We start from the raw sequence: 23440 nt of genomic DNA, 5'->3' as shown, positions 1-23440 counted from the left end.
AAGAAACGAAAGGGAGATGTCCTGAAAAATTGTTATAAAGTCGGGACAGTTGGTGGTGATACTTTACTGATTAGTAATCAATAGACAGCAGCTGATTGGAATTTGGCAATACCATCAAACTAATAATAAATATCTTCTCTTAAAAAAAAACCATTTATTGCATGTAGATGATCATCGATATTATATTTTTATTCAAAATTTTCAATTTATTATATTATCCAAAAATCACGGTCGAATCTACTAACTATGCTCCATGACGGCCCAATTCATTTAATCTAATAGATCGTTGTCAAGCAGTATAAAGTCTAGTAATAATCTTGGAGCTGCCGTCCTAACAACAAACAGTAATATGATTCATTTTTCGTTATGACTATTTTTTTTGTGTCAGATGTCATAAAAGAGAAATATTGGAAAAGCCTTGATTCAAAGGAAATGAAAGCTTCTTTTATAGAAGACTTCCAAAACTCTACAAAAATTACATGCAAAGATGTGATGCCGGTTAAGGCATGCATGAACTATTACATCGAGATTTGAAGCCGTACATCCTATTGACATTGCTAAAATGAGATATAATATGCACCAAATCGTTTCGAGAGGTTATAAGAAAACAATATTAATCTCTGCTGACCCGAAATATCAAGTGTTGAATATGGTGAATAATTTCAACCTGCTTTATTGGTGATGGGCGTCTCTGATATACATTATACACCGGATTACAAGAGATATTTTGCAATAAGTGAGATTCGAACTTTGAGATCGACATTTAAAGAGATACTACTCCTATTCCAGGCTACTTCTGAACTCAATAGATGCTTCCAAGCTAACGTCGATCATAGATTCAATGCTATTATCTGTCCCATGGGACTTCAATATTAAACCTTCAATAATCAGAGCAGGAGAGATAGTCGTTTATGCTGCGTTTGATTTCAAATTAGAATTTTAAAATTATATTTTAATTTTGAAAAAGAGTGTTATAAATAGGGTCCATCATTTGACTTTGTATGAGTTATTTTATTTTGTTGTGGAAAAAGAGTGGTATAAATGGGGCTCACTCTTTGACTTTATATAAGTTATTTTGTTTTGTTGTTAGTAGAATTAAGTTAAAGTAAAATTTTAAAATCTTACTATGGAACCAAACGAGTGTTTCGATGGGAGCCAAAACGGCACCCAAAGAGCATGAAACTAAAACCAGGGGCAAAATCCCAATTCCCATTTGCGGAACCAAATATTCTGTGGACCATCACCAATTATTTTAATTGCTATATATATTTTTTTCAATTATTTTCTGCGGTTCCATAAAGCACTATTAATATTATTTATTGGCTGAGAGGAAAAAAACAACAAAAAGAAAAACAAAACAGGGGGCTTGAATTTGATTTATTTATTATTTATTATTGGTAATGGCTTGAATTTAATTTGACAGGGGAATTAAACGAATTTCCCTTATACTATACGTCCAGCAGCTCTTTATCCACTTATCTGTCTCTGCGTCGAAATGCGACAACATTAATTTGGCGGGGGTGTGGGGAGCTTTCCCGGTCCCCGGACCGAACTTGACCTCTTGGAACCGTTGGATCAATGTGAGACCTCTTCTAAAAGTCGATCCAGCAATCTAGAAAGACTAGGACCATCCCCAGCAGGATGATAAAAATTTTCCTGTGGCAAACTTCGAGATTTTGTGTACTTGTTTCGGATCCCTCTTAGTCTGAAAAATTGAAAATAAAATGTGTTTATCTCAATTTATTAAGCAAGTCCAATGACCATATCCTTTTTTCTTTTCTCATTGTTATGGTTGGTTAATTTTGTGATTTACCAAGTGAAAATGTGTATTCGAAGATCAACTGCAAGCTCTTCTCATTCTCCAAGGATTTCCGATTCTCTTCTCGTACATGCAATGACACCATTCATGCATAAAAGGGCGATAATATCCTTGTGCTTGCCGTCGCTAAATTAACCTCAAGTCCCTAAACCGACTGAACCACGCAAATACTGCAAATCAATCTCCATTAGGAAAAAGCTCAACGAGCAGCTTAATTTGATGAAGGGTTGGACAAACTTTTCGACGCGAATCTCATAGAATACATATTAGAGTAAATTCTAAGGACACCACTTATAGTTTCGAAAAATATGGTGATGAGTATCTTATTTTAAAAGAAGGAGTGTCACTATCCATTTTAAAAATTGATATCATTGGAATTTATCCTCTATATCATCTATATTGTATTTCTTTTTTTTTTATAAATATTATCTATATCGCATTGACTTTGTAATCAGTTGCATCGCATATTTTAGTGAATTTCGCTTGGGATGAAATGTCTCAAAGCCTCAATCCAATTTCCCTACTGTATGTGACATTAAACTTATGCATCATATTGGGATCGATCTTGACCTCTCAAAAGAAAGAAACACGAGCAATACCGTTGACACTATGTAAGAAGTAAGCGGTCCGCTTAACTGCCGGCATTGCTGGAAATTTGTTAGGCTGAAGCTCTTTTGAGCACAGGTCCGAACATGATAATAATAATAATAATACGACTTCACGAACTGGATGAACAGTGGTCTTATCACCCGACGGTCAACGTCGTATCCCCGCTGTTCGTGCAGACGCAATTGAATTGAGTTATTTGTCTAAGAACGGAAGATAACACGTACTATCTAATCGTTCGCTGTCGCAGACTCTCCGCATCGGGGCACTTTTCTCCTCATAAAAGATAAGGTTATGGGGACCCACGGTTTGGCTTTGGGCCCCACCAATAAATATATATATATATGACACGTCAATAAACGCCATCATCAAATTACACTTTTCGTGGCAACTTGCCCACTATATACACAAACAAATTTCCATCTATATGGCACGCAATCGCAGATATGAGGACAGCGAGTGCCCAAGGGATTTAATACCAGGAGCTGGAAAAAGTGTGAAGGACTAGTCTAGTCATAGTCGGATTGTTGTACGTTTGCGCAAGTTCGATGGAGCCGGTAATTAACTTGTATTAATAGATAAGGGAGTTGATAGTATTATGAGCCTATTTAAAAGATGAATTTTAATGTTCCGAAAAAAATAATTTTTTTACTAAATAGTAGGAAACCGTAAAACTACAATCCATTCAATTTTACAATCTGATTTTAAAATTTTAACTCTAACTTTAACTTTACTCATTACACAACAAAAATCAACTATTTTAATTCAAAAAGGTAAGTCTCATATATAAATCTACATACAACTCAATTATACTCAATTCAATATTTAATACTAAATTTTCTCAACTATTTATTACTTTTTCAACAATTCAATAATACAATTATCACTTTCTCTTAACTATTCATTACTTTTTTTTATACTTTTTCTCATAATTCAACAACACAACCATTACAACCCAATTAAAATCAAAATTCAACTCTACTTAATTCTAAAATCAAACACACCAAAATTTAAAGAGAATCTTGTTGTGTTTAAAATAATAAATTTTCTTATCGAATAACAAGTTTTTTATCATTTAACATATATCTTATTATATTAAATAATATGTCAAATAATAAATTTCTTATTATTTAATATGTTTTTTATTATTTTATTACCGATAATTATCTAATAAATTACAGCGTGACTATCTTCAATTGGGCTTTGTTAAATCCTCCTTTCAAAGAGCATCCAAACCGAAGTTAATCCCTCATCGAAATCTGAGAGCATGCAAAACAAGTACCACCGGGGTGCCTCAGAGTAGTAAGGGCAATCAACCAGCCTGCTAGGCCATGACCGTCCTCGATATCTTCAGGTGAATGGTAATTTATGGTCATTAAGTTGTCCTTATTAAGTTCAATTGCACCCGTTTATCGGCACGAGACGCCACAAAACATGTTCCGACAAAAAGGCCTTTCAGACATTAACATATGTTTTTATGTGACGCAATTCAAAGTTATAAAAGGCAAAAGGAGTGGTTGGAAAAGAGTCGACACAAGAAACTACTGACTCCCTTTAGGAACAATTAACATTTGTCTCACTACATCACAGATTCATTCACAAAGAAAAGAGCTAGCACCAAACATATAAATATCTATAACCGAACCCACTCGAAAACTACACTTCCCACCTAACCCGGAAGAATCACGATACGAGTAAATACGAGACCCTGAGACCCAACTAGACACAGATTAGCAGTCAACCAAACTCAAGACGCTAAGCCCCGATCCATTAATCTCTTTTGACCAGGGGGAAGAGCTACACTATATTAAGGGCGGGCTCTCTTGTTGCTGCAGGAGGGACATTTGTACTGCTTGATGTGCTCGGCCCTGGCGGGTGTGATCTTCACGCACTTCCCATGGAACCATTTCTCGCACACGTCACAGCAGATCCAGAACTCGTCAGCAGCGTAGTTCTCCCCACAGGCCCCACACAGGGTGTCCCCGTGCTCCTCATCCTCCTCTTCCTCCAACCCCTCGTCCTCTTCTTCCTTCTGCTGCAGCGCCCTGGAGTTCTTGGGCTGAGATTCCAATCCACGCTGCGTGAATTTTTAACAGGTGATATAAGTGGAGAAACTGCTATGCCTTGCATCATTAACAAAACCAAGATAACTGAAGAAGAGAGATACGCACCTTGGAGTTTGATTTGGACTTGCTGTTGCTGTGATTTGTCGTGGAAGACTTCTCCTTGGCCTGTTTCTTGGCACTTCCCGTGACCACCTCGAATATTGTGGGAAGTTCATTCATCATGTTGAATAGACGTTTCCTGGAAATTTAGACACCGCAAAGGCATTACAGCCACAGCCCTTAATACGTCAATACTTGTGGCAAGGACCATAGAACCATCAAAAACTATATATAATCCCAAAGAAGTTATAGATGCCTCTGTTGTAAATCCTCAAGCCTTCGATTCACCTCCCAAGATACAATAAAATAGGGTGTTCACTAGATAAAAGGGTGTAAACCATGAGCTGAAGCATAGCTCGACAATAAAGAATTTACATGAAAGTCTAGCTGAGAATTGGTAGTACGGGAGAAAGGACAAAAAATTACCTATCAGCCTTGTCGAATCCAAATCTAGCACCAAAATAGAATGCCACAGAAAGAAGCCATGCATCGCTGTGGACAGCAACCAATGATAGCCAGTCTTTCTCTTGCATTCCATCTCGGGCAAAGTTGATACCAAGTGCAGGCTCAGGAAGTTCTGGAGGCACTTCTTCAGCAGGTAGGTTGACTTCCCACTGCTCGCTTGGGTATCCATAGAGGCAAAGATTCTCTTTCTCTGTGATTTAGAGTTCAAAATACTTATACAGCACTAAATAATAAGAATAACTGCAACATGACCGCAAATGAGATTGATGCAGAAGCAAGAAGAAACAGCCCAACAAGCCAAATTTTCATCCCATAGAAATGCTTTTAGATTCATGTCTAGAATATCTAGACCTGGTGGAATGGAAGAAATGCTTTTAGATTCATATCTAGAATATCTATAATTCTTCAAGATAGAAAAATCTAAACCATAGAAAAGGCTTGTCATAAAGTTATTTGGCAGATGTTACCCGTTAGAATGAGTACTCTACTACTCTGATGGTTTGAACTATCACCTTTTAAATTCTATGCTGACTCTCATTTAAAGTCCCTAGGACAGAGAAGAGCGTCATCTTTTTTTCTTTTATTTTTTTTATCTTTCTTTCTCCGAGAACTGCAAGAGGATAATCTACAAAATATGGAGGCAACTTTATTCAAACATGTAATATTACACTAATCTATGGCAATGTGATATGATAATAAAACAGAAAAATTTATTCATAGAACTACTTGCAGCCAATTTCTTCTGGATATATCACAGAGATCAAATGACACAAAAGCAGAGGAATGCACACATAATCCAGAGAAACCAAGCAAGTTATGAAACACAGATTTTCATGGGACGAAGACAATATAAAAGAAATATAACCATACCAGGATCACACTGCTGGTAAAACTCCTCGACATCTGCAAATGAAAAGGTGGAATTCCATGTAAAATTTCATAGACAGGTTAATAATTTAAAAAAAAAAAACAGAGACACGATCATTGCCTGGAATTGTTCCTATTGTACATTGTGGACACAATTTCTAACTTGAAAAAATGACAAGAATAGTTTATTGATGATGTTTTCAGCTTACTTTTGATGGAACAGAGGCAAATTAGAGAAAGCAACCTCACCATCACCGATAATATGATTGACTAATAATATATTCTAATAATATATGCTGAACTACAATAACTTCATACTTCAGAACCATGTTAAAATTACGCATTACTACAAAATCTGGAACTTAGAAAACACTCTGATTATTCTGTAGTGAGGTACCGAGTACAATCTTCACTGTTCAGTCACAACCAGAAAACATTCCAACACATGAAATTTTCGTTACCTTGATATTTTCCACGCGGTTTGTGAACTGAAAAACCCTTTCAAAGTGGCCCATAATCAGATCCCAGAAACAATACCCACAAAACACATGCCAATTGACACTGAAGGTAATTTAATTCCAGCACGCTCCAACACACAATGAGTGCATATAAATCAAGATTAAACATCGAAACCGCTATTTCGCGAAATCTTTTCACAACATATTTCATGGAACTATTTCCGCAAATGAAAATCACTTCAAAATTCGCTCCAAAATCAGGTCTTTAACAAACAAGCTGCACCAAATTCCCCGCAACACCCCGAGATTGAGAATCCACGAGAAAGACCGAACTAATACCAATACGTGAAATCCAACTCCTCCTTAACTCCCATACCATTACTGTACAACAACACGCATCCGTACTTCACCCACTACAGAAAAGTCGAAAATTCTCACGAGACACATCCAAACAGCCATGGAAAAGCGTAGTAATCTCAAATTTCACCAGAAAGTTCGCAAATTACGGGACCCCAGAACTCAAAAAGTGAAGGAGCTTGGTGGAATACCGGTGGTGAGGGCCTTAATCATGGCGGCTCTCCGTCCCTTGAAATCCCTAAACACCTCCTCCACCGTGCGCGGGTTGTACTGTCCGCCTCCGTCCATTTAGCCGATAACAATGAGAAACCGGAGCGTCGACTCCAGAGGGAGAGGTTTCTAGACGTAGAGAGGTCTGACAGAGAGAGAGAGAGACAGAAGGGAGAGGGGGGAGAGGGGAGAGAGAGTAAAAGGAGGGAAAGAAGGGGAAAATATTTGACCGTAGAGAAAGAGAGAGAGAGTGAGAGTGGGAGCGGACTTGAATCGGAGGAGAGAGAGAGTGGATTTAATTGGATTTGATGAGTGGGAGAAGAGTCCGAGAAGTGGGAAAGAAAGATGAAGGAGACGAAGACGACGATGACAGACCAGACGACCAGATCCAGGGCTCCTCCACAGATCCTTAACTCAACTTCATGGGCTTTCTTGGGTTAATGGGCCCACTTTGAGCCCAAGACAGAAGAATAGGCCCAATTCAGCCCAAATGAATAGATACGCGTTCTTGGGCCCATCTAATCAATTCAAATCTAAAAGCCCATAGCAGATTGTTGATTTCTTCAGGAATTCTTCTGGGCGTGCAGCCATGGATTTTCTCCATGGAGTTAGAATCTGGAATCTCCATGAAGTCCGACTAATGCAGTTAGAATTTGGCGGCTCAATAAAGGCAAATTCTTTCAATCATGGATTTTCTCCCTTCACCAAACTCATCAAACGTGAAACTCTTTTCTTTTTTCTTTTTTGTTTTATGTTTTTAGTGAATTCAAACTTGAAACTTTTACTTAATGAGAGCAAACTGAACCATTTAAACCAATCCATATTAGTTAATCAGAAATTTTAAGCTATTATTGATTTACTTTCTACCCAATTGTTTCTTTACATAACAGAGTATTAAGTCACCATTCACAAGGATCAAGTGGAGGCCCAAATAGAATCAATATCAACCAATACATTGAGGATATCGTGGTCTCATTGAGAAAAAGTAACTCTTGAATAGGTAGAAATACCTATATATATACACAAGCAGCATCGAATAGCGAAATGAAAACTAGATTCGCCACGGTACATATGGACAAAAGGAGCGTCAAGAAGGGGAGCCCTAATCCAGCTAGGGCATCAAACTCATAGGACAAACTCAATTTTCAATCATACTTGTAACTTGATAACATGTAGCTATGTCGATTTTTGACTTAAATGCATTGATGCCAGGTGGGGTTTGGATCGCTTTCGATAACATAACTTCCGCGATAGGATTTCATTGTTATTCAGCCGGTTTCTATCTATCGCTTAGGAGGCATGCTAAGGAAGCATGGTAGTACACATGAAGGATGAAGACCCCAAGACCAAGAAAAGGGGACCCAAAGCATGGAGGCGCACGTGGTGTCCAACCTTTGCACAACGTCCTATAATGTTGACAATAACCTAACATTGTCAGACAAGCGGCACTTAACAGAAAAGGATAGTCAGTGCTTCTTCTTCTGCTCCTCCTCCATCATCATCATCATCATCATTCATCTTCTTCTTCCTCTCCTTCCTTCTTTAAATACTAATCTAATGAACAGACAAACCCTACAGATGCTGCCTAGCTTGTTGGGAAAAGTGCATTGCACATGTTCGTTTCTTCGAGTTCATCCTTACCCGGTTCCACCACGGATGTCTGATTAAAGAAGTTGGGTCCACCCTCCTGTTGGACCCACACTCGTTTCGCGATGAATATGAAAATGTACTCTAACCGGGTGGTTCGTGAAGTCCTTCAGAACTGTTACAGTCTTATTATATCGATCCGACGGTTACGATGGGTTCATGAACGGTCCATGAGGAATTATACGATTATTTTAACAATGAGATAGCAGACCCTCAAGTTATATGGACTTCGAAGTTTCTCATATCATGAATTAAGTCTGTTTATAAATTATTTCCGTGTTGTTTCTGGTTTATATTGATCCAACGGTCACGAGGAGTTCATGAATGGTTCATGAGGTCTAGCACTTATCGGAGTTGTAAGGGCCTGTTTGGTTTGATAAAATTATTTTAGAATCATGATTTTGATTTTAACTCTACCCACTACACAACAAAAACACACGTTTCCCAAGTCAAATTTATAATACCATCTCATTTGTCTTTTTCCACAATCAAAATCAAAATCAAAATCAAAATTTGTTTTCTCCAACGAGGAGAAAACAAATTTTCAAGACACCATGTTCACAGCGATTCGGTTAAATTGCCGTAGGCTCGGTGCAGGAACACAGCTTGTTTGGGCCTGCCGGAGAGAAATTAGGTTGAATTATAGCGTCAAATTTCCCAAAACAACCAAGGCACTGGTCCAACCTAGAAGTAATATAATTTTTTTTTTCCTTTGAGCAAAAAAAAAATCATTGTATTCTCTTCTTGGTTCTTACATCAGTTGTGGATATGTGCGCTCTAAGAATACCAACAAGATCCAAAATTTTCATGGGAGCTGGTTAAAATTTTCATGTATATTTGATAAATGTGGAAGGCAGGACATCATCTTCAATATAAAGAATCTGACCCCAGGTCGTCAATGATGAGAGCGATTGTGAGGGACCGTTCATGTATGTGAACATATTGTGTCATGGTGATAGTCTCCCGTGCTCCTTAATTAGAGGTCTGAGTCCATATATGGAAAACGATGTTGCTCGCCCGTCAAACGATATCATGTCGGTCTTTGCCCTCTTCTCTCCGACACTCTCAATTCATTAAATAGTTCACTAGTTTAGATCTGCCTCATCTAATTCGGACGATATAGAGTCTATCTATTAATCCGGATACATTTGCCGTCCTAGTATTCAAACATTCGATATGCCGACATGCACCTCAGTATGATAGAGATGAATCTAAGAGGGTCATAAATATCATGATGGTGATAGTTTTGATTTCCCACTTCTTATCCTTGTGGAGAGAGGAACGGATATAAAGATCGACGTCCCAACATATAGTTAATGAAGGCTACATGCTCCACACCCCTACACATATACGCGCTTCGCAAAGAGTCATTTATAGAGATTAATAATTAACTCAATTGCATATTATATGACAGTTAGGTTCGAATTTGAGTCGCCAAAACCCTGTTCGCCTCGAAACGTTCAACTCGAATAAAATGCTAGTACTACTAGCCAGTGCAAAAGGAAAAAAATAAAAAAAATTCCGACGCACTTTCGGACTTTTTTTCCATGATGTTGTCTCGAGCAAACATCGTGGACCTGATGATGTGTCACATTGCATATCGAGGCTGAGTTGCAATATTATAATCCTCATCAAATCTAATGGATTGCAAGTTTGCAACCAATATAGATGTATGTATGTATATGCTTATATTTAACACTGCTCCACCGAAGTGTGCAGTGAGAGTTGGGAATCCTCGAGCAGTGTGCTCTCCCCGGGACGACAGGTGGCAGAGTGGAAGTGGATTGGGATGTTCCTCAAAAGTGGAACTCTGGAATAAATGAGGGTGACGTCAGTAGAAGAGCACAGAGCAGAGAATGGCGCAGAGGGCTGTTTATGGAAACCCGCACGTGTCAGAAGGGGTCACCGGAACATGAACATGAACAGCAAATATATAATTCACGTGCCAGTGACATTGCCGTCCGGTCCGGTCCCCGTCTCCCTCACTTTTCTGTTCCCGGTTTTGGTCGGAAAGGGTCGGGCTCTCCGGGCCCCACCGGCCAGGCGCGCGTGGTGCTCCGTTCATCGTCCCTCCCCGCCATTAATTAATTAATTATATACATTGGCACCGTGTTTTCTTTTTTGATTTTTCTTTTCCCTCTTTAAATTGGTTCATGGGATTTATCAGATGATAGCTTCTATTGAATTCTCCGATTACTTTAACCGGTCACATGTTACATAAATTAAGAATTACAATTGCTGTAAGTGATAGATCAGGATCACTTCTATTAAGTCCACGGGAATTTTGAGCGTTCACAGAGATTATTGGTCGTGTGATAAATGATATAAATTGATACAAATTAAAAAAATATAAAAATTTGAATTTCGGAAAGTGTACTTATTGAAAAGAAGGAATTGTCGAAATGGAATTGTGGTTTCAGTTGTTGCAAAAGTAAAATAAGACTTGTGGTTTAAACGCTTTGTTAAAATGGGATTCCTGGAAAATATGACTTTCTTGATCCATAGCTGTTGAATTCTAGACATTCGAAGGGTTGAGATGCATTGCCGCGGCCTTTCTCGAGATCATTGTTAAGGTCTATTGTTTTTAGAATTCCTTCTCATAGATCCAGATGATCAGTATTAGTTATACTACTGATGATTTTTGTGCTGCATACAATGGTGAATCACGGTTCCTAACTTTTAGTGGTATTTCATAATTTTCGTGTTATCTTAATGGTTATATGGTCGTGTATAATTGAAATATCGATAAAAACGTTGAAGTTTGATGAAGAATGAACAAGATTGTCATCTTAGCAAAGATATAGAAACAATAGGTAGAGGTGATGTATCTCGACCTCAAAATATCTGAATTTGACAGTTATGGGTCAAGAAAGATACATAATATCGAAGAATCCCATTTTTAACAAAGTTTTGAAACCATATCATTGTTCAATTGGAACATTGGAAATTTTTTATAGAAAAATTTTCCAACCAAAAAACAATTATAGCAAACTTTTAAATTACATGATAAACCTAGAAATTTCGTGAAATCACATGATCAATTTGAGAATTTTATCAAACAATGTGATAAGTCTGAGAATTTTAACAAACCATGTATAAAGCCTCCATCTCAACCCGCCACGCCATTGCTTCCCGACAAGACTAATTAATGGATAATAACGCGATATATTTTGAAACCAAAGTTAAACATCCATGGTTTTATGTTGTTTTAAAAAGCATATATACTAGATCGGAGGATTTTATACAATCACATGATCTTATATGATATTTCATTGGTAAGTCATTAATTTTGAATTTTCAGAAACAATGGCCTCAAATGAACAAAGAAAAAGCAAGCTTTTGATTTCAATGGCATAAACAATGTGTGGCTGATTCACCATCTTCCATTTTCATATTTCAGAAAAAGGAAAGTGGAAAAAAAAATGCCCAACTGACAATGGTAATCAATCCACTTGGCATGAAAGGACTGACTTAGGATTTGAGATTTTCCATGTCTTGATCAGATATTATCGAAGAACTGAACTGCAAAATCATACAATTAATTTCGATCGATTTGAGCTGTAACTTTCTACTCTCAATTGATTGGTAGGAATCATAAAGTTGAAGCTAGGTGAGATCAATTTTCATTGCAGTTGCATTCAAAGTATCAACAAAGGTCTTAGCCTGAAGGCCTACATTTCTCAGACATTAGGTAGGTGCCATGGACTACCTAATAATGCTCTCTCCCTGTCTCTCCCCTGATCACTCATTCACTGCCTTATTTACACAATTCATCCCATGATACATCACCATCTCGACATTGAAAATACACTAGCATAATTGTCTAATTGCTGGTGCATTGTAGCCTGACACACTAACACCGCCATCTTCAAACACCTCGACCACAAGAATAATGAACGATATTCGGGTATTGGCGGGATGAAATTAAGTACCACAACACAGCTCACCGACACGCATCTCGGGTCAATTTCATGTATCAACTTTAATCATATATTCAAGAACCTAGACCGATAATAGGAAAATCATTTTGAATCAGTTTAATAAAAGATAAACTCAAATTGACTACCCACACATTAGCTCAATATCACGTGAAATTTTGATTGAAGTCTATATATATTGGGGTCCAGTCCGTGTCGCACCCTACCATCCGATGTATGCCCCATGCCCCATATAAGGAGGCTTATAGATAACACCATCTTGGGGGTGCATGTTGGGCCATGGAGGGTCGATGTGGGTGTCCATGGAGAGTATAGGGAGGGTGAGTATTTGTCTTGGTAGGGACGAACAGAGGAGAGGGGAATCATGTGATGCTGTCCATTGATAAGGGGGGATAAGGCAGGCAGGAAGATCCCTTTGGGTTTGGCTGACTTCTTCTTGCATTAAAATGCCTTGGGGAGGGGTTTGGCCTTCAAATTGATTTTGCAGCATTAAAGTCCAAAGCATCCCTTTCACTGTAGTTAATGATTTTGTTGTCTTGGGGGAAATGCTACCTAAGCTATACATGCAGGTGAAATGGAATGGGATGTCCACTGGACTTACAATCTATGTAAGAGCCATGGTGAAATACAAATCTAACGTCACTTCTCTCTGTACATTATTCTTTTTTGATGAAATCACAGCAGCTTATTAACTTAGATTAATTTACATTAGAATAGACTATGAAATGCTTTTAGTAAATTTTTCAATATTTTGATTTGTAACTGATTATATACGAATAAAACGATTTACCAGTTGTTCCACAACTCGTGATTTAACTTCTCTTTAATTTTTTATATTTTTTTTATAAATGAGGATGTTCAGACTTCGACCGATTAATCTATGGTCCATGTGAACAACCTGCAAACCCACGGAACAAGTAAATCCAGCCATAGGCAGTGTAGGTGGCCCGATAGGGAGTATTCTGATTTGAACCTGAGATTTCCTATTAGTTATCACATCCTTTAACCACCAGGCCAACCCTATTGGTTTAACTTCTCTTTACTTTTATCGTCCACAGGTATCTTCTGTCTAATATGTGTCCAAAGCAACTGTAAAATTTGCATGGAGAGGGTTAAAAAGAGGAGCTTGGGTCGCTGTCTACCCTAGAATATTTCGTCTTCAAAGAAAAAACATGTTATGATCATGTGAACCACTTTGCTTTTGCACAATTTCAGAACTTTAGTTAGCCTCTATTGATACGGATAATGCGTTGGATTCACTCCGTTCAATTTGGTTGGCCAATTAATTCAGTTTTCTTGATTGTGAACGTAGATTAGTAGTTCCAAAGAAATGTATATCCTAAACTTAATAAGACAAAACATGTGTTACCGACATGCATAGATGTATCGATTGATTTAGATGCACAACCCATTTATTTAGTTTGGCATAATGACAAGGAATTTTCTTTTTCATGAAAAATGACAACTGATATAATGACAATTTGGAATTGAGTGAACGAAAATATCATGTCTAACATGTGAAATATTTTGGGGAAAATTTGGGCATTGCGGTTTAGAAGTCTGTCTAACCATTTGAATGGTCTGCTTGGGATTGTCCTCTCTGTTTGTACATAATGCTCTACAACCTACAATTTAATTATTGATACGGTCCATTCGTGCAAGATTCACCCAACAACGTGTAATGCTGCACTACATACCATTTCTTTATGTTAAGATTTTTTAGCCGGAGCTAGTATACATCAACTTCAACTATTCGGCTTTTACTTTAGTGGGGCTGGAATTAATTCTTCAACCATAGTTTTTGAATTAGCAAACTTTTGCCGACGGAACAGATGAAATGAGAGAGTTGAAAAAGGGTTGGCTCCTTCCTTTTGGGATTGGTCCGCAGTTATGGAGGCTCTTCTTGGTTAATTTATGGGTCAAATTATTAGGCTCCTGAAAATAATTACTCATGGTAATTAAGCAAAAAAGGGGCAAAAACAAAAAAGATGATATTATTTTCCCATATTTTCATGATTACAGGAGATCTATCCCTCAACTTTCTTTGAAACTTTTTCAACTATCATTTCTGATTTTTTTTCCGGTAATAGAGCTTTTTTACCACTTTCAAATTCAAAAAATAATGATTAACAACACAGTAATTATTGGGGTCCATAATTTATCCATAAGGGTGAACATAAGAGAGTAAATACGATTATAAATTTCATTTCCAACCCAAAATGATATACAAGGAAAAAAAAATTAAGAACAAAGGGAAAATATTGAATTCAAGTACTTGTGATATTTTTGGTTTCATCTTAGGTAGAATTTCTTTAGAATGTTCTTTCATTTCTTATCCTTTATATATTTCTTTTCGGGTAAAGTTTATATAATTTTTTGATATGCTTGGCATTGCATTTGAATTTTCTTATCTTAGTTGTTCTTTCTTTCTTGCCGCTCTTATCCTAGTTATTCGATTCTATATCTCTTAGTTATTGAGGTCAGCTAGGAAGAAGCAAATAAATCTAATAAAGATTAGGAATACATAAATAAATGGAGAGAAATTCTTACTAGTAAAATCGAATCCAAAACCTCTAGATTTCATTCAAAGATTTATGCAATACGATGACGGGAAGATTCTTCCCATAATAGATACACTGCATTCACTAATTAATTTCTCGGTCATCGAACTTTTCACTAATGGACCATCTCTAATTGTTACCATGTTGTTTGCAGAGACTTTGAACTATGATATTAAGGCTATTAATTTCTCTCATTGCTAGCTTCGATGAAAGATGAACATCTCTCAAAGTTGTTCGATAAATCTAGAGATGGGAAAACTTCTCGATATGAGGCGTTGGTCATGAGTCCTCTCTTATTCGGCTCATCACATAGAGTGCATAGTTGTTCTTTTTATAAGCCAAAAATATAATGAAGAGACAATCTAATAATAATGGCCCATGACATATTTTTATTAGTTTTCGACAAATACATCATGTGATATGTTTTTTAGTCTCTTGCACAAATATAGCAACGCATTCTCTCTCTCTCTCTCTCTCTCTCTCTCTCTCTCTCTCTCTCTCTTGATTGATTGATAGGTTATAGGAACGGATTCTCATGATGCATAACTCTGCTAAATTCTCGACAATCAATTATCAATCTCGAATCACAACTTTTTTTGCTAATTATTGTATGTTTATACACTTCAAGAACAAAAAAGGAAGTCGATATGATTACTGTTACTTCATATTATATGGCAAGACAAAAATATGTATTATCTCTTTTTTCTTGGCAATTAAAAAAAAAAAGACATGCACAATATGGCAGACAAATCTATACCGTATCAAAAATTCTTAAAAGCATCTATAAACTAATTTGATGGTCCTCAACCTCTAATCTTCCTCTTATTCCTCGACATAGTTCATTGTTTTTTTCTTTTTCTCCGTATGATTTTTTTAGAGTGCTTGAAATCTTTTCATATATTTTTTTGTTGCCTCTAGATAGGAGTGGACTATTTTGTCGGGATGATTTTTGTAATTTGTGACTTGCATTGTTTCGTTTAAATTAGTAATAAGTGTATTTTCAAATTTATCCAAAAAAAAAAGGAAGAGCTTAACAGTAAATAATGAATTCAATAAAAAGCAAACCAAAGATTCTATAAACACGATTCAACCTTTCGATAACCGGCAACATCCGATTGAATGGTACATTTCAAATTACATTCTGTAAAGAGTTCCAGGTTTTCAAATCAGAGCAAACGTCCTAATGCGTCGTGTTAACTTGCTAATTCGGGTCTACTTTTATATTATACACAGATACATATGTACTATACTATATATTATTGTTCTCCGTATCGTCAACTTGCTGTGCCAGCTCAAAGACATTTAGTGCAATCAATACACAGAAATTTCCTCCCTCCTTTCCAATTTCCATCCATGGTCTTTTTCCTTATCTTATATTTTCTTTTTTCTTTAGTATTTCTAATATTTCATGACGATAAAAAAAATGGAATAAATTAACCCAATTCCCAGGAAATTTTCAGTACAACACCTTGTAATCGAACGAACAGAAAAAGAAAGGATTTTTAACCCCGACGACATTCATGGTACCGAATATTAAACTTACCAAATGTGGTACCAAGTACAAAAATGTTTTGCTATGAAGACCGACTATGTAGATTGTGGTTGTCTTTGGTGGAAATTTCTTTCTTTTTTTTTTTTCCAGCCTGTAACTATTGCAACAACTTCCCTTGTTGATCTTTATTATCGTGAAAGGTCAAAATCATGGAATGACAGACATTTTATCCCAAAAAGGGATAGTTAATGCCTCCGTTTCTTCTTTTGGGATATATGAAGGTTCATAGAATCGAAACTTTATGGGAAAAGTATGTGTGTGCATATACATATACTTATATATATATATATATATATATTGAAAATACATATTCATCTATTGGTTATTATTAGTTATTACTCAAATTAAGTACGTTTTTCATATTCAATCCATTGTCTATCAATGTTACGTTTTTGCATGCGGCCACTTCATAGTTACTTTAGAAAAATAAAATCTGAACAATTAGTTGTCGTGATAACATATGGTGGAAGAACCACTTAGAAAAAAGTATGACCTATCACCTGAATTCTCACCGTTGAATTGTCCCCGTTTATAAGAATTTTATCGGTTTTTCTTTGGAGGCGTATTAAAAGAGAATTATTGAATGATTGGTCAGGAACTAAAGTTTTCCTTTTTTGCTGGATAGGAACTAAAGTTTTCATATTGGTTATACTTCGCCTTAGTGATGAAAAGTACAAAAACAACAAATTAGTCCAAAATTTAAGGAGGAGATCTTTAAATACTTTTCTTACCATGCTATTGGATGACATATCGTAAAACGCTATTAACAGAAAGAAACCGGAGTGCTGCATGATAATTCCGACTGCATTGTCACACAGTTCGCGATAAGATTGCCACCGGGTACATCGTTACATCACCTAATGAGCAGTAATAGGTCTATTAATAAAACGATTTCACTGCAACACGTGATTCCTCATTCGATAATCATAGTATACAAGATTGCCTGTAACTGCGTAGCATGTACATCACTTTTACCACCAGATTACAGAAGCTCCATCCGTGTCCCGTTTGAATTTTTACCCGTGGACGGCCCTTTGTGCATTCCTACATCAATCAACAAGGTAAAAAGTATTTAAAAAAAAAAAATAAAAAAAGAAAGTTGAAATTGTTGCCACATCAGCAGATGCTAAGCTGGCATTGGCTCCGAGCAGAGTAGAGAAAGGGCCCCATGCACGCGCACGAAAGAAGAAGAAGAAGAAGAAGACGGCCCCCCCTCTCCGCCTTCCTCCTCCCCCTTCCCCCTTTCGATCCATCCAATCCACATATAAAATGTCTCTCCCCCCCTTCCCCTGTTCTCATTCATCCTTCGAAGGCGTGCCATCTTCAGCTCTCATTACTCTCTCTCTCTCTCTCTCTACAAACACGCAGACAAATCACATCATCAATCACTCTGTTCCTTGCATGCTTCTTCCTTCATATTCTTCCTCATCTCTCGTTCCCCGGTTGCCCCCACTTTCCCATACCAGTCCCACCTCCAAAATCCAAGCTCTGAGCTTTTCCCCCCTCTGCCCATAATTTGGTCTCTGCAACACAACACCCCTCGCTGACACAATGTATAGGCCCGAGAGAGCTTCCCGAGCCGACAGGTTCCTCCACGACAGGCAAATCCCATCTTTCTCCTCGACCCTGCTGGATAAAATCTACCGCTCCATTGACGAGCCCGAAGCGGAGCTCGGCGCGCCGAAAAGCGGCAGGCAGAGCAAATGCAGCGGGAGGGGCAGTAGTAGAATCATCCAGGATCCCGAGATCGACGGGATTCTACGGGCTTGCTTGGCCGAGGAGATGGCGGGGAGGAAGGTTCGTGGAAGGGAGAGGCAGGTTTCGGCTGAACTGGACAGGAAAATGAAGGCCGGTGATGATTTTTTCAGTTCGAATTCGAGCTCCTCGGACTCGAGCTACGGCGGGTTCTCGTCCTCGGACACGGAGTCGATGCATGATCTGAAGCCATGGGTATCGAGTTTTGTCCCGCCGCCGATCCCGAGGCCGAAGCCGGTGAGGACCAGCGTGTCCTCTGCCCAATCGGAAAAGTCGGGCAAAACGGAGAAGAAGACGGAGGAGAAACAGAGGAGGACGGCCCCGGCTATGTTCGATTACTGCCATCGCTATCCTTCAATGGACGAAGCTCAACTTCAACATGACGAAGGCATAATCAAATCGAAATCGAGGGCATTGAAGATCTATGCAAACCTCAAGAAGGTGAAGCAGCCGATATCTCCGGGAGGCCGTCTCTCGAGCTTCATCAACTCCTTATTTACCTCTGGAAACGTGAAGAAGCCGAAGAGCTATGATGACTCGAACATGGAGAGGAAATCCAAGTCAGTGCAGGCCTCGACTTGCTCGTCGGCCTCCTCATTTTCTCGGTCCTGCCTAAGCAAGAATTCACCCGGCACGAGGGAGAAACTGCGGGACGGCGCTAAGAGGACAGTCCGGTTCTACCCCGTGAGTGTGATCGTGGATGAAGACCTCAAGCCCTGCGGCCACAAATGCTTGTACGGGCAAGATGAAACCACTTTGATGTCAGCTTCAGTGCCATGTAATCGAAAAGCAAGATCACTGGGGAGAAAAGTCGAGAAGGCCGAGGAGGAGATTCGACACAATGGGGTGGTGGAGAAGGCACGGAGCGTGGAGGCGGCCGCAAGAGACTTCCTGGGGGATTATCATCGGAATCAGAAGCGGACTAGGAGCAGTCCTCGTGAGACTTACCGGACCCATGGACGTAAGGATGCTTATGATGAGGACGATGATGATGCTGCAAGTTGCTCGAGCTCGGACTTATTCGAGCTTGACCATCTTGCGGTTATAGGCAGTGATAGTCGGTATTGCGAGGAGCTTCCAGTGTACGAGACCACTTGGGTCGGTAGAAACCTCGCCATTGCTAATGGCTTGGTAGTGTAAAAATTCTGATTTCATAAGACAGAACAGTGCTTACATTTTTCATTTCCTCTCCCCCAACGTACACATTTCCTCAAGTTTGTTATCGACTATCAAGAATTTCGATCGATTTTGATTAGCTTGTGATCGTTTCCTTTAGCGGTAATATACGTAAGAATTTCGAGAATGAGTGTGACTGCTACTGCTACCATGTATGATAAGGCAAACAGCAAAAGAGCTAAATTTGGTGGATCCATAGATGATAAGACTAAGCTAAGTTTTGGCATAATTTCAGTAGGTGCACCTCATCATTGATTTATATGTCTGGTGTTTGGTATAATTTTTAGGTGAAGTGAACGGATGGAATTTCTGATTTTGGGTGAAATTCTTTATTCTTTTTTGGTTGTTTATAAAAAATAAAGATGACAGCATTGTAGATAAAAAGAGAAAGTTGTCCTTCCTTGTGGTAATTTTATGAGAGAAAAGTAAATAAAATTCTTTTATTATATAAATTCAAGACATATTGTTCAAAAATTTTTAAGTTCATTTATTTATTTGTTGTAATTCTACAAATACTTTTTCATGATATGAGTCGATGCAAGATCACTGGACAACTATTCGGAAAAAGAAAGGGAAAGAAGAATGAGGAGGGGGAAGTGGAAGATTCTGAGATCACAAACAATCATAGGGCAAAATGCACAGATCTTCTTTGCTCATGGGAATAGGGAAAGTGAGAAGCTTTTGCTTTCTTTCACTGTCTCTTTATCTATAAAAATTGGATTTTATTGAATGAGTTCAGAAACAAAAGAAGGAAAGCCAAGAAAAAAAAAGAAAAAAGAAAAAAGAAAAAAGGATGGACTATCGAACAAAAAAAGGAAGTAAGAAAAAAAACTAGGATTTTCTTTTTTTCTTTTGCTCGATTATATGGACCTTTGCTTGAAACTTGAGTAAGCTTCCAAGAGTCCCACAACTCAAGAAAGGAACACTGTTCTATTTCCCAAGTTCCTTCCCTTTCCAAATAGCCAAAAACAATTCCTTCCCCTTTCCTCCTTTGATAGCCAAAAAAAAAAAGTGGTCATCTTGAAGAAAACTTTTTAAATGATCGAGATATTTGAATGTGTTAGGGACCGGGTTTTGGGCCCGTTACCCTGTGGGCCACGAGGGTCTCTGAAGCCCGCTAAGAGGCGGAGCTCCGTTGGGCTTAGCAGGGCCCAGTGAAGGTCCGGCGAAGCACACGGCTTGCCTAGATCAGTGTAGAGTCCGAGTATGTTTCATGATATAGAGAGATACGATATCCAGACAATATATTAAGAATCCTATTGAACAAGGCAATGAATATATTCATGATCATGAATAAATATTAAGGTACGCTCATTGTCTATGATAGACGTATCATTGCTCTCAAGTTGACTTGAGCGTCGGAGAGGGAAATCGGGCCACCAACCTGATTCTCCCCCTTTTGTAGGGTTTTAGAGAGCACGATAATCGCACATGGATTCAACCCGAGCCATAGGTCCGTAACATTGGCGCCGTCTGTGAGAATCGTGCGAAAAGTTTAGGCTTTTGCCTGTTCTTGTTCGTGTTTGGGCATTTCAAAGCTGCAAAGATGGTTGTGACTAGAAGTCAGGCAAATTCGAGGGTGAACCCTGGAGATAGTAGGATCGATTAGCATTCGAATCACTCTTCGAATGATGCGCAACTCCCCAGGGCTGCTGCAAGTGCAGCAGGTAGCATTCCACTCGCTCAAGCCCCTGATTAGGATGAACAATTGATTAACAACGTTCCCGATGCTCTTAAGGCGGAAGTCCGCGCCATAATCAAGCACCAAGAGGATGCTTTGGCCAAGATGATTATGGATGAGATGAGGAGGTCGGAGGAGGATGCTTTTAATTGTCCTGCAGGCTCGGTCCACTTAGAGTACTCATAGTCTCTCGAGAAGCAGGAGAAGGTGTTGAAGGAGAAGAGTACTTCTTGGCCTTCGAAGCTATTCCTGGCCGCGATAACGCCTTCGACCTTGTTGACAATAGAGGAGGTCAATAAGATAATTGAGGAACGCTTCGCGGAGATGGGGAGGAAGAGGATGGGATCCCCGTGTTTAACTCTAATAACGCTCTCCCTCTATCGCAGAGATCCAGAATACCAAGCTGCCGCCCAAATTCTCTTTTTCCCATATCACTGCATATGATGGTAAGGCGGGTCCTCATGACTACGTCCGTAGGCATGTTATGTCCCTGTTAGGGTGGACGACGAATGAGAATGTCAAGTGCCTCCTATTCCCAGCCAAGTTAACTAGGAGTACTGCGAAGTGGTTCAACTCCCTCCCGACTGGCTCCATCAGAAGTTTTGAGTAGTTGCAGGATGCGTTTGTGCAGAGGTTCGCAGGAATGTAGAGGTTCAGGAAGGACGTGAACTACTTGTTTGGAATAGAGCAGTGAGATGGAGAGACGCTTCGCGCTTGGTTAGATAGGTATTTTGGAGTCGTCGCGGAGGTGCACGAGGTCACTCATCGCAATATGATTTCCGCATTCCAAAGAGGTTTGAAGTATGTAAACCTGAAGAAGGACCTCGTAATTTCACCGACGGTGGATCTCGTAGACTTGGCGGCAAGGGCTAAGAGGTATATGACGATGGAGGAGGCCCTTACACTAGATAAAAAGGCGAAGGAAAAGGTCGAGGAGAAGCGAAAGGAACGAATATCTTCATGATCATGTATAAATATCAAGGTTCGTCCATTGTCTATGATAAACGTATTACTGCTCTCGTGTGAACCCTGGTTGATTTAAGCGTCGGAGAGAGAAATCGGTCTACTACCCCAATCTTCTCCTTTTGCAGTTGTTCGAGAGCACGAAGATCGCACGTAAATTCAACCCGAATCACAGGTCCGTAACATAATTAATATGAGTTGTTCGCTTTTTCTTAGAGCACTCAAGAATAAAATTTCGCACATCAACTTTTATTTATGATGTTTAAATATCTTTTATATTTCGTGCACGTTAAAAGTTTACCATTTAATAGCATTTTTAAGATATATGACATTGATCACGAGAATATTATATTTAAAATACATTTTACATTGATCACGAGAATATTATATTTAAAATACATTTTGCAAAATCACTTCAAGCCAAATTCAAAACACCCATCCGATTTCACAAAAAAATAAAAATAAATCGAAACACCCATCTATTTATTATTGAAATATTTAGGGTAACCATGAAATCAAAATTGAAGATGAGGCTCTCCTCATTTATGTACTTATAATTGGACTCAATCAGATCCATCCTTTTCTCTATTGCAAATTTAGCCATTAAACTTTGATTTTACGAATCCTTGTCTGTCTGATGCATAATAAAACTGATTGATTAATTTCTGTTAATCTATGTAAGCATAGTATAGTATATGCATGGTCATAAAATCGCCACAATATTCTCTTACAAATTATTCTATGATTTAGTTAATAATAATAATAATGATGTAGCGGCTATGGACCAAAAGGTAGACCATTATAAAAATCTCTTGGACGTGATAGTTATAAAGATCCAATTACTTATGATTATTTTTTATATTTCAGTGTGAACAAGTTGGTAGGAGAACAATTACTTTATTATTAATGCACGTAGTTCGGGTATTATTGAGCTCCAAAATAAAATTTTGTTTTTTGTAATTGTTAAATTTTTTTAGATGGACGATGATATTTGAAAGTTCAACGGATCTTGACTAATTTGGTTCGAGCTAAATCAGTCTATTGAGGAGGTACAATTTTTTCAATCATGAATTTTCTCCATTGACAACATGTACTAAAAACCTTTCTTAAAAGGACAAGCACTTAGTGAGTTGAATTTAAATAGAGTGCGATGAAGTATATATTATAGGGTTTTGAGCGAAAAAAATGGTCTTCATCCTTTTTTGGAAAATGATGAGTTA

General features: G+C 38.3%; 2 protein-coding genes across 3 annotated transcripts; one reads left to right on the top strand and one right to left on the bottom strand.

The window, feature by feature from the left end:
- Positions 1-3951: 3951 nt before the first annotated feature.
- On the bottom strand, positions 3952-7275 carry LOC116189203 (PHD finger protein ALFIN-LIKE 4-like). 2 transcript variants are annotated; one of them, XM_031518763.1, is made up of 5 exons: positions 6929-7275; positions 5926-5958; positions 5017-5245; positions 4597-4729; positions 3952-4484 (listed from the first exon to the last, which is right to left on the bottom strand). In XM_031518763.1, exons 1-5 carry the CDS (start codon positions 7023-7025, stop codon positions 4233-4235), a joined length of 744 nt encoding a protein of 247 aa, XP_031374623.1. In that variant the 5' UTR covers positions 7026-7275; the 3' UTR covers positions 3952-4232. The 2 variants fall into 2 exon arrangements, with proteins under 2 accessions (XP_031374623.1, XP_031374622.1); XM_031518762.1 differs by having other exon boundaries at positions 3952-4502; positions 6929-7266.
- A 10599-nt stretch (positions 7276-17874) lies between these two features.
- Positions 17875-19655, top strand: LOC116187107 (protein BIG GRAIN 1-like A). The gene has a single exon (XM_031515705.1). It carries the CDS (start codon positions 18197-18199, stop codon positions 19538-19540), a length of 1344 nt encoding a protein of 447 aa, XP_031371565.1. The 5' UTR covers positions 17875-18196; the 3' UTR covers positions 19541-19655.
- Positions 19656-23440: the final 3785 nt, after the last annotated feature.

This window comes from Punica granatum, chromosome 8 (genome assembly GCF_007655135.1).
Source record: "Punica granatum isolate Tunisia-2019 chromosome 8, ASM765513v2, whole genome shotgun sequence".
NCBI classification, from domain to species: Eukaryota; Viridiplantae; Streptophyta; class Magnoliopsida; order Myrtales; family Lythraceae; genus Punica; species Punica granatum.
Note: the sequence above shows the minus strand (reverse complement) of the source record. Positions and strands in the feature narration are given on the sequence as shown.